Genomic DNA, 18,546 nt, shown 5'->3' on the forward strand with positions numbered 1-18,546 from the left:
GCTCAGCTGTTAAGAGGGCCTGCTATGCAAGCATGCAGACCTGTGTCATGTCCTTGCAACACGCACGCAGCAGGCTGGGTATGTGTCATATGCCTTTAGCCCTAGGACAGACAGGAGCATGGCCAGGTCTTATTGGCTTCCAGGCTAGCTGAGAAAATATAAGCTCGCACTCGCCGTTCAGGAAGAAAGTCTGCCCTCAAAAAAACAGTGATAGAAGAGGGCACTTGGTGTCATCTTATGGCCCCCACGCATAAGCAGGCATACGTTCTCCTCAACAGACATATATGTGGGTACATTCACACATGCATACACACATACACAAGTAAACAGTAATAATCCTTTCTAATAAAAACTATGTATTCGATATACTTTATGCCTCAAGATGAAAGATCTGACACCTACAAAAGACAACATTTAGGGACTATTCATAATATTCAGCTTTATATAAATAGTCCCTGCAATATTTTAAAATAATCTAGTATTCAAATAGGGTGATTGTAAGGTTTGGCTGTTTTTTTTTTTTTTAATCCAGGGAATCCAAACATACAGAAATTGCTCCCACCACATTGTGTACAGAAGAAACTTCTGATCTTGTAATGTCAGATTACACTATGGGATACAATGCATTTATAATTTGGTAAGATCCCCTAGCTTCGGGCCAATAAGTGAATACAGCCTATGAGTCATATCTGCTCCATGCTGTCTCTGAACAATCTATGGCTAAAAATAATTGCACACTCAAAGAAGATTGTTTAAAATCCAAAGAGGGAAATTTCATAAAAAATTCTACATGGACACCAGAATGCATGCTCAGACCGTCCATGGGTGCTATTACACTACAATGGCAGACTGAGTAGCTGTGACAAGGATCAAATGGCTTACCAAGCCCCAAAAGTTTAGTGAAGTCACTACTTAGAGAACAGAAGGATTTGTTTTAGAGCAGTGGTTCTCAACTTGTGAGTCGTAACCCCTGAGGTTGAACAAGTCCTTCACAGGGGTAGCCTAAGACCATTGGAAAACACAGATATTTGCATTACAATTAATAACAGTAATAAAATTATAGTTATGAAGTAACAACAAAATAACGTTATGGTTGGGAGTCACCACAACAAACAGTATTAAAGGGTCGAACCATTGGGAAGGCTGAGAATCACTGTCTTAGAGGGCTGTGGAGTTTGGGTTGGTGCAGTTCCTGGGGTCTTGTGTCTTGTACATAATAATCACACACTGGACACTGGGCTCTCTAATGTTTTCCAGGTGATTTTCATGTATAGCCAAGCATGAGAAACCACAGCTCTAAAACATGATGTTCAAATCACACAACTGAATGCAACTGTAGAAACTGGTATGACCAAAGGCAAAAACTGTTGAGAAATGAGGAGTGTTAGAGGCAAAACAGGGAGGGATTGGAATGTTACAGAGTCTAAACAACGTGCACTTTACTATGAAGATGGAAGGTTTTGGACAGCCAACTGAAAAATCTTTTAATTTTTAAATTTTGGACAATTTTATATGTGCATATAATGCATTATAACATGCACTCCCACTACCCTCTATCACTTCCCCTTTACTGCTGACTCCCTTCTTCCCAACTACTCCCTATTCTCATATTTATCTCTTCCCATCTTCGTCCCCCTCCCTTTCTCTCTCTGTGTATGTGTGCGTGTGTGCACACGCATGTGACACATGCCTGCATGTAGTGTAGCTCCTGTGTGTTCATGACTGTAATGGCCCTGCCATATCTGTCTCTACTACATATTTTAAATACAGATGTTACACAACCAAATTCAATTTTTAAAAACATCACTCTGGTAGATACAGGAAACTGAGCCTGGAGCAAATGGGCAATTGTGAGACGATGTCAGAGGTCCAGAGAAAGGCAGGGCAGTGGTGGCTCACGTCTTTAATCCCAGCACTTGGAGGGCAGAGGCAGGTGGATCTCTGTGAGTTTGAGGCCAGCCTGGTCTACAAGAGCTAGTTTCAGAACAGGCTCCAAAAGCTACAGAGGAACCCTGTCTCAAAAAAACAAAAACAAACACACACACACAAAAGTTAAGAAGTTAAGGCCTGGACTTGGCTATTTGGAAGGACCACTGGTCCAGTCTAGATGAGGGAATAAGAGAGATATGATATCTGGCCTCTCAGATTTCTAGAAGGGACTAGTGGATAAATAAAAGCATATGGATTACACACATAGTCTACTTATAAGACTATCCAAAATGTGAGTGAGAGACAAGGAATAAAGAAAACTAAATGTAGGAAAAAGCCAAGTAGACAAAGTAGATACTACCTAACCTACACCTTTATATAGCTTTATTTTAGTTTATATATGGCATTTTCCCTTAAATGTAGCATCTACTTGGCCATACTTTTAAATCTATGTTCTCTCAAATAGTAACTATGAATCAGAATGTAGGATACAGAAAGCTAAAAGAACTATTACTCCCCTTAAGAGATATATTGCAAACTCCAAACTTTTCCTTAGCTCATAAGGAAGGTCTTAGGTAACAAGGTCAGTCAAAAGATACCGCCATCCCCATAGATGGGCACCATCTAGGAGAGTAAGAAGCCAGATCTGTGTGTTAACTGTCAGCTGAGTAAAATAACAGAATGAGAAACAGGGGTGTTGTTCTCTCCTGGGTGGAAAGCAGGAGGCTAAAGAAGCCAGCTGGTGATATAGCTGGTGTAGACCACATAGGTGATCACAGTCTGCCGCCCCTCAGCCACTGGGAGAGCGGCAAGTCTTATTACCCTCTAGAGATAAAAATAAACTGCTGCTCCAGCACAGAGAACAAGAGAAGGAAAAATGTCTACCTTCAGGGGAAAAGCAAAAGACTGTCCACGAACCAAGAATCCTACTCCAAGCAGAGGTCAGTTACTGCAGAAGGCATCAGAAACACCTACCCAAGAACAAGCATAGACAAAAGCCAAGTTAGACCACCATGGTTGGAAAGGCAGGCATGCTGGGAAGGCTCTACTCTGAATTCCCCAGTATACCAAGCATGACCAGAATCCCCACTATGAGCCTAGCACTGGGTCACAACAACAGCTCAGCAGCAAGCATGTAGGCAAGCATCGGGATGACTGAAAGCTGGCAACAGAGCACTGGCCCAAGACCAGCCCTGCAGCATCAGGTCCCATGTCCAGCACAAGTCAACAGTGGCAACCTCCAGAGAACGTGAAGAATGTGGTATGGCAAAGGTAGCCACAGCAACAGCCAAACTCAAACTCAGCTCAACCCTTGAGTAGCGTGGATTACTGCTGGTCTTTGCCAGTGAAGATTATGTATCTCATTTCTATCTTGCATCCAACAATAAAAACTAAGACACACTCAAAAACTGGAAAACCCTCTTCTGAGAGATACAACAATCAACACAACTTGACCCAGATGGCGGTCTACAAAGTCACCAGGCAGCGAGATTTAAGAGCTAGTTGGAAACTTTAGAGTTAAAACTTCTACACAGAAGTTGAATAAAACATATTAGATAGAAAAAACATGCCTTCAATGGGCTCATTAAGAGACTTGAGGCACCTGGACAAAGAATTTAGGTACTTAAAGATATACCAAAAGAAATTATTAAAACTAAGACAGAAGAAAAAATACAGTGGAAATAGAAGAAAACACCCAAGAGTTACAGAGCTCCAACAAGTAATTTATGTAATTGGGATCCCAGAAGAGGCAACAGAAAAAAAAAAGATATTTGAAGAGATAGTCACCAAGAGTCTCAGAATCCACAGTCAGCAAAATTACTGACTCGGAAGCCAGTATCCTCCACAAGAAAACCAAAGGGAAAAAGGCAGCAAGCAAATACCTGTATCTAGCAAAAATGTCTTCAAAAAGCTAAGTCACAATGAAGATTTTTTTATTTCTTCTGCTTTTTATTTCTTTTCTTCTTCTTTTTGTTTATTTTGTTTTTTGGAAGGAAAAATTAGGAGATTTACCTGTCAGCACTCCCATGCTAAAACCATGAAAGGAATTTCTTTGGCCAATGGCACCATTGTGAAGGGCAACTGCATGAAGAAGGAGTAACAGATTAAATAAGCACAGATACAAATCTTTCCATCTATCACTCAGGATGAACTCCTGTCTCCACCCTCCTGAACTGTCCTTTAACATACAAGCCTACTTAGATCTCTAATAGCTCTGCCTTTGCTTCCTAGAAGATGAAAACCACTAATTTTTAAAGTCAGTTCTGGCACCTTCAACAACTGCTTAACACACCGCCTTTTAAAAGTTATGGCAATACTGTTTATTACCCACTTAAGCTAAATTACCCTCTTGCTTGCTAATTATATAATTTCAAAATCGTAAATTACAATATGCAGCATTAAACAGTAAAAAGGAATCTTTAGAAAAGCAGGATTTTTCATTTACAATAATCAGTTGCACTTGCTTTAAAATGCTCAAGTTATTTAAAATAACTAAAAACTGCTCTACATTAAAGCTACAGCAGTCTCTCATTCAGAAACGCAATGGAATAATTATTTAAAATCCAAATCTATATGAAGGTAGAATAGATCAACTATAGAAAACTTCAATGTTATTACTTATATGACCTCAAGCTACTTACCTTGAGGGCATATAGGTGATGCTTAAAAAGTAGTCATACTACCACATGATTTTTAAATCAGACACTGACCTAAAAGCAATCTTAAAAATGGGTAAGATTTTGCAGTCTCATTATATAGGGTTATTAATAATTAAAGCTAAAAATAAACTTTTTATAGGAATAGCATAACTTCTAATAAAACTCCACACTTAACATGTTACTCAAATTAAAACTAAGTATAAGACCACATGCATGAATGGCAGGTCAGGAAATAAAGCCACAACCAACCAGAGGCCAGGTGATAGTGACGTGCACCTTTAGTTCCAGAACTCCAAAGGCAGAGGCAGGTGGACCTCTCTGAGTTCAAGGCCAGCCTGGTCTACAATATTGAGTTTCAGGACAGCCAGAGAAACCTTGTCTCAACAAATCAAACCAAAAAAAAAAAACAAACCAAACAGAAGAAACCAAAAATACTTCAGCACTTCAGAACTAGAAGGAAGCTGGAGATACTGAACTCAGGTTTCGAACCAAGGTACAAAGGAACAGTTCAGTGCTAAAAGCTACAAAGTCGTCATAAAACAGCAAAGAATTTTCTTGGCTTTGAATCTCATCCTACAAATGAGCATACTGAAAGTCTGAGAAAGGACTGCTTGAAACGTTATCATTCAAAGATTAATGAGACCTTTATTTATAAATGAAAAATTGTTTCTGGACTCCTAATATTTTCTCAACTTTCCTTAATTCTTTAAAATTTCTAAGTCAGTTTTTCCTTAATATCAATACAATACAATCAATATTACTGTTATCATCATCATCTTGTATTTTTGTTGTTGTTGCTGTTGTTGTTAGACAAGGTCTCTTTAAGTAGCCCAAGGTCTCTTTAAGTAGTTGTCCTGGAATTCACTTAGGTAAATGAAACTGGCCTTGAACTCACAAAGATCATCCTGCCTCTGATGGGATTAAAGGTGTGGTGTGCATGGCAAGATCAATATGATAATTGACACTAATGTTATAGGTAAAAAAAAAAAAAGCAAGGTCTGGGAGATACATGCTTGTCTAATGTAAGACAGATTGCAAGGTGGAGAGATGGCTCAGTGGTTAAGAACACTTGTTGCTCTTATGGAGGAGCCAGGTTCACTTCCTAACACCAACATGGTGGCTCACAACCATCTGTAACTCCAGTTCCTGGAGATCTGATGCCCTCTTCTGACTTCTCAACAGACACTGGGCACAATGACAAAAGTCAGATTCGTGACACAGATTCTTCTGACTCCACATGCAGACACAAATCTAGAAGGACCACAGTTAGCTTGGTGTCAGGAAGATTTCTAGCAAACTTCAGTTACAGATTTACAGACACTTTAAATATTTAATTCTATATGCTTTAGACTTAATGAAACTACATGACTTAGAAATTTTAAATATATGCCAAGTGTGGTACCAACACTCGGGAGGCAGAAGTAGGCAGAGTTCTGTGAGTTTGAGGCCAGCCTGGTCTACAGACCCTAATACACCCCCCCCACACACACACACTATCCATTAATAGGGATCTTTATGGCTAATGATTATATAAATGAAGTATTTTAATATATTATGGTACTACCCTCAAATATTAACTGTTCATATGGAGAGTCTGTCTATGGTCACCTACTCCACCACATTAACTTCCATCATGTTACACAACAGTGAAGAGTTCATTCCAAAAACTCTCAGCAGTTTTTAAGCATCCACTCCCATTTGCTGAGCACTCCATGACAGAATCGCCCAAGAGCAGCTCTAAAATCCTTGAAGACCCATACTTTATACTTGGACTGGACCCTCACTGCTGTATACCCAGCCCTAGTGGTTCCCATATGCAAGCAGGGTTAGTAGCTACTACTTCAGCCTGAAGTTGTGCATGACAGAAGGACAAGTGCAATTTGAGGATCCAAACTAGTTTCCTATTTCTGATTTAAAAAAACAAAATCTTTGCTTGACACACATCCAAGGACATCACTCCTGTTAGTGTACTACGGCTGGAACACTCTATAAGCAGCCGTCCTGCCCTCACTCCCTACCATCACATGGACAGGTCCAATCTCCTCCTCTAGTTTTCTTCAAAATCCTACTCCTGGTCCTTCCCAAAGTCAACAAGCCATCAAGAAGCACTTCTGAAAGCACCCAGCCTTCCAGGACCATTTTATCTGTTAATTAGCATGTACCACAATGGCCAGCAAAGGGCTTGCAGTCAAGTCCAGATTAGCTCCTGGAAAGGCTTCCCATGGCTACTCTGTATAACTGTGCTGTCCAGCAGCCTCCTTTCTTATGGCCTTCTGTTTTTCTGGGACTGCATGCCCTTGCTCTCTCTGTACTGCCACTATTCCTCCCTCTGAAGATCTCAAGCCTTCCTGCCACTGCCACCTGCTACACTGATGTGTTTGTGGAAGCTGTCTCTCTGGTCCCAGGATAGTCTACAGAGAACATAGGCCCAGCTGACAGGTGGACGGGAGCACCCAAAACCAGCACTACTCCCGAAGAGCCTGTTCCTTGTTCTGAGCTTCAAAACTTGAGAGTAACTGTGACTCAACATTAAAGCAGTTCAAATCTGTAAGTTAATGCTCACTGCAAAAGAGACCTATGAGGAGATCACCAGGTGCAATTTACCTCTGAGATGACACATTTGCTGAACAGCGATGATTCCTCAGGTCCTGAGCCACGTCTCTGCAAGACGTGTACCTACCACATGGGGCGTTAATCAACTAAAACACATGAATGTTCTTAGAGCCCTGTCCTGCTCACTAAAAAGGTTTAGGAAAATGTTATATTCTACAAAGAAAGTTCTAACATGGGCATGTCCACATTCTTAAAACTAAAATGCTAGACACAAACTGTTCTGTGTAAGAACGATCTAAGTCATGGTGAATTACAAAAATATGAGACAAATCAGCGTGCTCTCAAGTACTCAGGACAGCTCCGCAAGGGAAGGGGCAGCAACACAAGCCTGTCAGTTGCTCAAACAGGCCAGGTCTCCAAGGCTCCCACCTGGAAGTCACACGTTATCTTCTTTAAGTCCTACAGGAAGTGCATATGTGCTCCTAGGTTACACTCCAGGGCTAGGCATTTAGTCTCTGGTAAAATCTGGCTTTTCCTACTTTCCTAAATTTTAGGGGGAAAGTTTCTTTAAGCTGAGTCTACTTAGTTCAAGGTCAAGTTCACTAAATGAAATTGATAGCCTCTTCCCGCCTCCCCCCCCTTTGTTTTCTTTTTCAAGACAGGGTTCCTCTTTGTAGCCCTGACTGTCCTGGAACTCGCTTTGTAGACCAGGCTGGTCTCGATCTCACAGAGATCCACCTGGCTCTGCCTCTACCTCCTGAGTGATGAGATTAAATGAGTGCACTACCAGGGTCAGGCTAAGGTTAAGGAGACCTCTTAAATGTGGTGCTGCCACCACTGTGCCGTCTATGATTAACTAGTATTGGTTAGAGAGGTCATTAAAATACGTAATTGCCCTATCACACCTTAAACACTCATACACAGCGAGCTAATAAGTTACATAGTCACTGACTACAGGGAAACACATGTGCAGTGCTTTGTATAGCTCTGGCACAGAAGCTGGTGGATGAGTTAAGATTTCTCTCCCCATAACTATGCACAGTCAATGCTCACCTCTCAGGCAATGCTTGCCTGCCACACCTGACCACTTTTAATTCTGGCTCCCTTCCCTAGACCCAATTTCCCTTCCTTTCCAGTTTGGGGTTCCTAAACAGTTACTAATGCACAACATCTCTGACCTGTCTTTACGATTAGCTCACTGTCTTGGTGACTAAAGAAAGTGAAGATAAATGAAATTATGTTATATAATTAATTATTAAAAAGTCAAAAATGAGATATTCTTTAAATCAGTCCGCAGTACTCCAGAGAACAGGGCTTAGTCCAGTTCCACATAACGGACTGGAAGTGAAGTGCGAGCCCAGGGAACACCAAGTCTGACTTTTCAAAGCTTACAGCCTCCTATCAAACACACAGGCGGGCCTTCTAGAACGATGCATGCTACAAAACACAACCTGTTTGCACTACTGTGCTTACCACAAGAGTAAGAAATACCAATCATGGGACCCCGCACACATACACTACACAACACAGCATGTAGGATTAAAGCTGAGTTGACCAACCGAGTAACAGCAGTGGATTTCTGACCACTCTCGACAGGCCTGCCTTAGTAAGGGAGTATAACCTAGCAGTGAACACTGAGTCACACCAAGGGAGCCCCAGCCACCTGAAAACAACAGTGAAGGTGTTCACCACACACACAGATAGGAACTATTTCTTCCTTTCTGGCTGACATCAACTATGAAACTCTAAATAGAAACCAGCACAGTATGTGTATGACTACTCTGAGAGGAAATGGGTATTGACAGAGAGACCCCAAATTACCAGGGGTTCAACTTACAGAGTTTCAATTTTACAATGCTGTCAGCCTATGTCCACCCAACCACTCTCTCTGTTCTCCACTGTGTGTGCGATAAATGGATGCTGTTAGATGACTTCCAGCCAACCAGGGGACACTGTAGCTCATTTTAGGTAGGTTAGGCTAAGTGTTGGTTTTGGTAAGACAGATATACTAAACATACTTCCCATTAGTAGGTTTTTTTCATCACGGTGGGGTTATCAGACTATAACCACATCATAATTTGAGGAACCACTGTGCATACATATACATGGACATACAAAATGAACAGTATACATATACATATATATACATATGTATACATATATGTATATATAGATATGCCTATAAGCTTTTATTCTTCACCATATATTGGACCCAAGACTCTCAACACTTATTACTAATAAGAGAAGAAAGGGTACATTTGCCCCCCCCCCCATTTTCTGTTCTCAAAGAGGAAGTGGACAAGCCTAAGTGGATAGCATCTACTTTCCTCCCAGGGCTCAGTAACCCTTCTTACCCCACTATGTTTGGCCAGCAGTAAGGACTTGCCTTTTCTAAAGAAAAATTCTTCTCTAAATCCTTAGTAACCAAATTTGGATCAGAATACAAATTGGAAGCCAAATCAGTTAAGAAAAGCAAAATAAAGCAAAAAGATGCAGCTAATTATCGGGAGAAAAACCATCAAGTTACAAAGCTAAAAAGGTAACAACAGTATCGAGTCCAACTTCTGGTTGAAGGGTAGGAATTTAGAATACATTCACAGAAAAAGGTACTTGTGAATGAAGAAAGGAAGGAAGCTATTCATCTCTACTAAGCTAATAAAAAAAAAGCCCATAACCTATTTAGGGTTAAGCAAAGAAGGAATCCTAAATACTACATCCAGAGGAAAGTGTAGACACACAGCGACTGTGGACGGTGGTCACCTAGTGACAGACACAGGATTTGGGAATGGTTGTTCTCAGAATCTTCATGTGAGTGTCTCCAAAAGAGGGAAACATTAAACAGCTGACCAAACCTTAGAGGATTCCTATGACTGGGAATATAATAAATATGGGCCACTAACTTTTACAAAACAACAGCCACTCAGAATATTAGAAAGCATTGTTTTTTTTCAATAATATCTAGCATTTATCAGCATCTTCTATTAACAGAACAAATCAGTAAACCATCATTCAAAAGTCTCAGTTTCTATGGTTTCAGCTACCTGTATCACCAACCATCCAAGCACACCAAATGGAGAATTCTAGGAACCAACAAGTCATACTTTCATACTGCTGGCCATGCTCAACAGCACGGTGCCATCTCATGCGGTCCTGCTCTGTCTTATTAAGAATCAGCTCTGTCATCTCCCTTATCATGCTGATTGCTAGCTACTGGATAGCCAGCCTCGGTCTTGCAATGACTGCGTTCAAATAGCCCACTGTTTTACCTAATAGCATCAGAGTGCAACAGGAGTGCCACAGGAGTGACAGTGTATGGTTAAATTTGTTCCAGCTTTATTGTGTTAAGCATCTTACTGCACCTAACAGAGAGTAAACTGTATCATAAGCACACATGTTAAGGATTAGATACTCTCTGTGGTTTCAGGCAATCTGGGAGAGGGCAGAGGTGAAGTGGGCTGGAGGGTAGGGGTAGAGGAGGTGTCTTGGAATGTATGAAGCCCAGCCACTGGAGATACCTTTCCATATTCTCTGGCTTCGACAAGTATGTGCCAGGCTAATCGTAAGTATCATTAGATTTACGTCTTCTCAGACCTGCCCGGGTTAAGCAGCTATGTGGCACAGAAAGGACAGCAGGGAACTGCAGAGCGGCTCCCACCCTGCCTCTGCCATTATACATCTCTCAAGGCAGGCTGCTAAGACAGACGGGGAGTTCAGAAACTCTAAAACTCTCAGGTTAGGACGCTTCTAGTTCTTCTCAGTTTACGTTTATTCCTGTCAAAGCAATGCATACATCAGACTGCTTTCCAAAGGTCAGGCTCCTGCCTCTTAGACAAAGTCCTAAGAGTAAAATCACATTGCTTGTCTGAACAAAGAACAGAAATGAGAGCTTACTTCCCTCTTATTTGGTATTTAACTAACCCAAATTCCCAATACCCAGATTTCTGTAATTCCTTCAGCCATAATCCAAGATACCCTGGCTTTCTACTATGCTTCTTTTCATTATGCTTCACTTACAAGTTTGCTATGATGCCAAATACGCCTTCTGAATTAACAGTACATATTACAACTGTATCAGCACCAAACAGAAGTTTACTCTCTGCTTCAATATCTGTATCTGTAAAGAAACATAATCTCCCCAAAACTATTGAAAATATCAAATAAAGAACATGGAAGCGGGGTACCAAGCACTAAATCCAACTGCGCTCAATATGCATTTGCGTGTCTTCCAAGTGTGTGAGACGACTGTCTACAAAGACCGCCTAAGCACCTCATTACACTTTAATGACACATTTATTCCAAGAGACCTAGATGAAATGCAATGCAGCAGCATGTTTAAGTCCGGCATTAGGTACTATTTCACAGTCTAACTTCAACAAACGTGGATTCAGCACTCACAGTGTGCCAGATTCTGGTGTGCTACGACATGAGAATTCAGAAATGATCAAGACAGCGGCCTTGCTTTCAAAGCACTCAAACCAGAAGAGATAAAAATTTAATGCAATTAAAAACAGAAGTAGGTACAAGGAGCAGAAGTAGAAGGATGAAGCAAGAAATTCACACTGCTTGATGAAGCTAATACAGAGCTATGGGAAGCGCAAAGAGAAGGCATTCTGTAAGCAGGTTCTCACTGAAGCCCCATTTGCTCCCTATAACTTAGGGTAGTTTAATTTGCCTGAATTGCTTTGTATATAGCAGAGTTATTAAGACTAGAAATTATATACAGAGAGAGCAATCCATAGGAGACATCCAATAAATGGTGGGCTTATTGCCTTGGGAGCCGTGCTTGCTTGCTCATTTCGAACAGACCAGGCTGTACGTGGCACAGTAAACTGCATCTCTTGACTAAGCCTCAAGCGACATGCCGCACAGCTATGATCCCGTGTGTGCAGGACACACAGAACCACAAGCTGTCATTTTCTATAAGCAATTATTAGGCTCACACCAGAGATAACTGAATCTCTCTAGGATTGCTACCTGCTATTACTAATCAAATGGGTGACTTGTGGAGCGGAAAAGCCATCATAATAATGAGAGCCTTCAATGTTTTAAAAGACCACTAAATCTTGCCTACAGACCCACACATCTACACGTACTCTTAAGACTCCCTGAACCAACTTTCTGTAAAATACCTTGAGGAGCCAAGCTAGTTATTAATATAGGTAATATATATTCTTACTAAATATATCATTACTCATTAGTAAACAATTCAGACTTTGGAAATATGAAACTATGGATAAACACAAATTCATAAGTAAGATAAAGAAGTCTATCTTGAAATGATCTTTACGTGGCTTTAACTTTTCAGAACTATATAAACATGCAGCCAAGAAGACTCTTCTGGCTCCAGAGTTCCCCCAGTTGTGTAGTTTCAGGAATTAAGTACCCTGAACATTGCCCTGTGCTACGCGATTCCATCACGTTTTCCTCTGCGAACATGTGAGCCCTGTACCGTGCCAGATTTTACCTATAAACATATGCATATGTATACTACGTGCTTTTAACTTGATATCACAGATTTGAAATATTAATGTTCACTTGGAGTTAAGACATTTTAAAGAACTGAGGGTTTTTTTGGGGGGGTGGGGGGCTGGTTGTTGCCTAAGAAAAGCAGACGCCCCAGACTCAAACTGTTTATCACTTTCCTGTCAGTATTGCTCTTTAGAAGGTATTTAAAACACACACAACTCAAGAGTGTAAACATTCCCACATTAAGAAAACCAAAAGTTTCTTCCCAAAGCAAGCCTACAGATTAAATGAAAATATTCTATGTTCTAAAGCCTCCCTCCAACAACCACAAACTGATGCTATAAATGTAGCGAAATTCAATTCCCAAACACCTGATTACTGAAGGGAAGTACACTGGATTCCCAAATGTCACAAAAGCAGCATCTTGAGGCCAGGAGACACAAACAGACAAAAGGGAATTGGTGAGAAGACAGACAGCTGCTCTGACTGCTCGAGACCTGGGTCCAGCCCCTGACCCACTATAATCTACTTAGTCATCTCCAAAAAAGAAACGGAATGGTCCAAGCAAACAGATCACCGTGAGCAGGGAATGGACTGCTGCATTTGGTTTGCGATCTGTCGGCAAGAAAATAAGCTACACCAGGAAAGAAAGAATAAAAATGATCGAAACTGCAAGTAGCAGAGTGTGTGTGTGTGTGAGTGTGTGTGTGCACGCGCGTGTGTGCATGCGGGGCGCGTGGGGGTGGGGTTAAGTGACACAAACGTGAACTGTAATCCAGTCTGGACACTGACGCGACTCTCGTGTGCTCTGGCAGCGGCCGGCACCGGGCCGAAGGTTCGGACGCCCAGAACACGCGTGGAGTGAGTGGGTCCCCACCGCTCCCTCCGCCCCGCACATTACCCGTGAGGTTCCTCAGCACCGTGCCATGGGCCCAGAGACTCAGGACCTGCTGCACCGACAGGTTGATCATCGAGTGGTCGGCGCCCTCCGCCCTCATCGTCCCCGCGGGGCGGCAGCGGGGCGCTCCAGGGGGCGCCGCTCGGCGGGTGTCGCAGGCAGCGTCCTCCCCGCCGGGGAGACATCGAGGAGCGCGGGAGGGCGAGGCCTGGGCCGCGGGAGGCACCGCCGCTCCCGCTCAGGGCCCGCGTCGCGCCGCGGGGGCCCGCCACGCCACGAGGCTCAGGTCACGCCGTGAGGCCCGCGCGGACCGGCAGCCGGCAGGGGCAGGCCGGAGGACGAGGCTCATCGCGGGGGCGCGCGATGAGGCAGCGGCGCCGGGCCGCGGCACCTGCCGCCCGCCTGCCGCTCGGCCTTAGGGTCGCCGACACTCGAGGAGCCGCCCCCTCCGCCCGCGACGGCCCCGGGAGCGCGCATGCGCGTGCCCGCCCCTCTGCCCCGCCTCTCCCGGGTGAGCGGCTGCGCACGCGCACTGCCCCGGCTCCGCGTGCACCGCCCCGCCGCAGCCTAGAGCTCGGGTGGCTGGCTGCTCCCGGCGTCCGCCCGCAGTGGGGCGGAGGGAGCGCCTCTGACGTCACTGGCGCCACCGCCGGGGCTGGCTGCTGATTGGGTGTTCCGAGGGCCCAGCTTCCACGCCCCTCCCCCCCGGCCGGACTGCGCGCCCCCGAGACCCCGAGCCGGCGCGCTGGGCCAGCGTGAGAGCGCTGCGCGTGGAACGGGGAAGCTGTCAGGTTGTTTTTTTGTTGGTTTTTGTTTTTGTTTTTTGAGACGGTGCTTTGAGACCCCAGATTCCGCCCTCTCCGTGAGGGCGTCTGCGAGCAACTTTTTGCAAAGGTTTCGGAAATGCCAATGTTGGGGTGTTTTTATTTGCGGGCTTTTCTGAGAGCGAGTCCAGTGACCTGGTTAAGTCTTTTCCTTTGCTAAATCCACTAAAACAGAAATAGATCCTCTTTATCATTTTAACTAGCCTTCCTGCGGGCAGTAAGAACTTGATCTCCCGTGGCTGCAGGATCTGAAATCACGTACTGACGCAAGCAAGGCCCGGCAGGTGTCGGAATCTTCCTGGCCAAGGTTGGCTCTAGTTCTTCCTTTCATCTACAACTGTCTTACCACACACCCGGTACTTAAACTAGAAGACCCCTTCTCCCTGTCCTTGAAATCCAAGGTCAGCCTCAGAAGCATCGTAAGGCCAATTACGCTGATGGCACTCTTCCTTGAAGTTTAAACGTTTTAATTTGAAAAATAAAAATTTAAGTGTTTGCAAAACACGCTCGTCATCCCATTCCCTTCATCCGACTCCATCTTTTTTTCAAACGCTCTGCTGATAAAGTTTCAAAGAGGGAAGTGAGAAAAAAACCATTGCTAAAGCGATCAGGTGTATTTGCTGAAGAGTCAAGTGGTCTAAGTATTGTTCTTGGTGAGCAATTTAAAAATGACAATACTGCATATGCAGTTTTATATTTATGTATACTTTTCTTTTGATCCCACAATATAGAAAAATGAAATTGGAGGATCACTAATAGGGATTGAATTAAAACCCACTGGAATTTAGAGTTTGTCAGCTGAATTAAATCTGTTACTTCAGAGATTATAGGTTATCAGACACAAGTGAAGCTTTAACATTCTAATTGTATTTTATGTAGAGAGAAACTGATTTTGAGGAATTAAGTGATGTAAAGAGGCTTCTTTTCTAATTATATTCTTTTTATTTTCTTTGGAGCAGCCACTCACCAGTCCCTCCGTAGCATTAAAGTTCAGAATGGGAAGTTACCTAATGATGTTGCAAAGGGATTTGACATTATTAGGGAATATGAACATTTAGTGACAGGCTTATAGCCAAGTCTCAGAGCATTTCATTCAACTCTCCTATGATAAGCTTTAGGCTATTGGAGTCTTTATAATTACAGTGTTATTTAAAAATGCTGTAGCCCTTCTGCTGTACTGTGATAGGAATGGCGGGTAAGCAAGGAGCCGCTCTTCAAGAACTGTTCTCTGGCAGTTTGTGTATCTCTAGGTATTTGTCAGGAGGCCTGCTCAGCTGCTGCCGCCAGGTCCACCTGTCACAGCCTGGAGCTCTGCCTCTTTTGTAACTGTCAAGGCAGCTGCTCCCTTGGCTGCTTTTGCAGCTCAGCCCACCGGCCACTCAGTTCTGCTTCTTCTTCTGCCATTGCCACCCCTAGTGTGAATCTTTTCCTCTAGCAGGGGTTTACTGCTTAGGTAACCTCGGGAAGGCAACGCATGTCTTTTAACTTTGTTGAGTTCCTGTAGCTTTCTCATGACCCCCCCCCTTCCCCCCTTCCCAGCTTTTTTCCAAGGAAATGCTTTCTGAAGGAAATACCTAGACAACACTTATAGTTGGTTCTATGATTGTTTCTGGTAATGTCTGTCACCATAACTGATAAAACTGCTCCGGTGACAGTCTGTCGGTTGTCCATTCACCCCGAGCAATCTAAAAAGCCCACACCTCTACTTCCTCATAGCTATTCTTCTCTTTCCCCATCATCTTACAATAGATTGTACATCCTGTCTGCTCTTACAGCTCAAGTGTCTGCGTTCTAGCCCCAATGTAACTGCGTTAGTCAAAGTGAACATTTAATTACAATGGGCTATTAGCCTCTAGGCTTCAGCTTCATTATCTGCGAATTTTAATATTTCATTATGTATTTCATATGTTACCTACTGTAGAGAATATATTTCATTGCCTTAACACTTGGGTCCTCCAGCACTCAGAATGGAATCTGGATCTGTAAATAACAGAAGGTGCGAGTTTTTATTCCTGTCACGTTTACATATGGATTTTTTTTTTTTTGAGGACAGAAGAAAGTTGCTACCTTGTAAATATCTCTTCTAAGAAACAAGCAAAAGGGACTGGTAAAGGAGCCCTTTGATAGAACATCGCATATATTTTCCTCCTTTGACAACTGTGATGTATTCATGTGGCTCAAAACGCTCACCATATGAAATGTGTGCATTGAAAATGTCCTGCCACCACAGTTCCCTGACTGCTCACTGCTCCTCACCCAAACACAGTTACAGGGTTCTTGTGACTCATTCCCAGTTTTCAGCCAGATTAAATAACAGACAGTTATAACAGCTGTAAAATCCGAGAAAAATCAGCATATGTAAACTTCATCTTTTTTGCCATTTTCCACCTGGTCCAGTGGAAGCCATGGATCTGACTTTAAATACATACAACTGGCCCAAAAACAACCTCAGCATAAACCATGCTGTGTACTGACTCTGTATCTCTCCAAATTGATGCATTCTCCCGAATTAGTAGGGGGTCCTGACAGTGGAACACCTGTGATTGGGACTGATGCCGTTATTAGAAAAGTCGAGGGAGATGGTCTCTCATCTGTGTAAAATACAGCAACAAGGTGCTGATCTGCAACCCAGCAAAGGACCCTGAGCAAACATGGAGCCTGATGCCGCCCTTCTCTGTGATTCCCAGCCTCCAGAACTGTGGAAAATAAACTAGTTAAGCTACCTAGTCTATGGCCTTTGGTTTAGTGAATACTCACATAGCAGAGTAGCCGAGCCATAAGGTGATGTCATGGGAAAGCTCTAAGTGTCCGTGTGAAGATTGCAATCACAACCCACAAAGACCATTCTGAGCTTGCTGTAGCCTGTTTCAACCTCATGGACTAGTTTTTTTTTTTTTTTTTTTAAACAAAAGGTTGAGGGCTGGAGAACAGGCTCAGCAGTTAAAGCACTTGCTTCTCTCTCTCAGAGAACCCAAGTCTGTTTCCCGGCACCCACATCAGACAACTTAAATTGCCCCAATCTGAAGTTGGGGGGCATGCAACACCCTCTGGCCTCTGATGGCACCTGCACATATACTTCCACTTAAATAAGTAATCTTCAAACAAGAAGTCAGTACTCCTTCCACAAATGAAATACAGAAAATTAGTACCAAGAATTAAGGCGGTTGCTGTGCAAACTCGACCATGTCCACGTAGCTCTGAGCATTTGGAGCAGATGTGTGGGAGGAACGAGAAAGAGTTTGGAGGTGTGAGCTACAGAAGCTCTACAATGTTGCAAGCGATGCTTGCTGGTCCTTCTGGTGGGAGTTCAGAAGAACGCCATCCACTCCAAATGGTTAGAGGGTTTCAGAGGTGAGCAAAGACTCTTACCAAGAACGATGCTAGACAGCATTGCTGTTGTATACTAGCAGAGAATCACACTCTGCCAGTGTCCTGAGGACTTGGCTGTGGCTAAACTCTAATGAACTAATTTTTTGGTTTTTTTTTTTTTTGGCAGAGGGCTTTTCAAGACAGGATAGTGTTCAGGGCATGTCGTGGTTACTGTTAATTGCTCTTGTCCAGGTCTGTAGTAAAAGAGGGTGGCAAGTAGAGCAAAAAGCTATGAAAGCTGCGGCTTGGCAGGGAAAACAGCCTGGCAGGAAAGGTTTGAGTTGCAGCAAGGTGGTGGGAACGCAACTATGACTGTTAAGGGCTTTTAGTTCCATTACCAAGAAACCTAACAGTAGGAAAGCCCCCTGGCAGTAAGACCAACTTGTGAAAACTCACGTTTATTTTGAAGGAATGGTCTTAGGCTGACAATGTCACGGAAGGGACTCCTTGTTCAAAAACAATCACCTAGAAAAATGTTTTACCAGGGTCTACACACAGAGGCAAATGAAACTGTGCTTCAAGGGGGCCAAGCTATGTCCAGAGCCAACAACAGGGCTTGGTTGCATGCACCACTTGATACAGTTGTGCAGGCATGAAACATGCAAAAGTAAGGACATCACAAAGGATTCCAGGAAACCCTTAAAGCCCCACAATGTATGGCAAGGTCAGATGCCAAGAAGGAAGTCCCCAAGAGGACACTGTGAAGATGTGAAGGTGAAGATTAAGTGTTTATGGAGACCTAGTTAGGATGTTGCTGTTGCCTACCAAGCAAAGTTACAATCATGGGAGAGACAACAGCCTAAAAGATGGGATATTATGGTATAGGCAGTATCCCTGGAAAGTCAGG

General features: G+C 43.3%; 1 protein-coding gene across 2 annotated transcripts in view; it reads right to left on the minus strand.

Annotated features, from left to right (window-relative positions):
• The window catches only part of Tmem170b (transmembrane protein 170B), a 40,001-nt gene extending 26,359 nt beyond the window's left edge, over positions 1-13,642 (minus strand). The window contains exon 1 of one of the 2 annotated variants that reach the window (XM_050142271.1): positions 13,510-13,642. In XM_050142271.1, the coding sequence (XP_049998228.1) occupies positions 13,510-13,606 (97 nt within the window). In that variant the 5' untranslated portion in view covers positions 13,607-13,642. The remainder of the gene's footprint in view (positions 1-13,509) is intronic. The other variant, XM_050142272.1, reaches the window with a different exon arrangement.
• Between the last annotated feature and the right edge of the window lie 4,904 nt (positions 13,643-18,546).

Source organism: Alexandromys fortis, unplaced genomic scaffold, assembly GCF_014885135.2.
Source record: "Alexandromys fortis isolate MF-2015 unplaced genomic scaffold, M_Fortis_MF-2015_v1.1 scaffold_5, whole genome shotgun sequence".
Classification (NCBI taxonomy): Eukaryota; Metazoa; Chordata; class Mammalia; order Rodentia; family Cricetidae; genus Alexandromys; species Alexandromys fortis.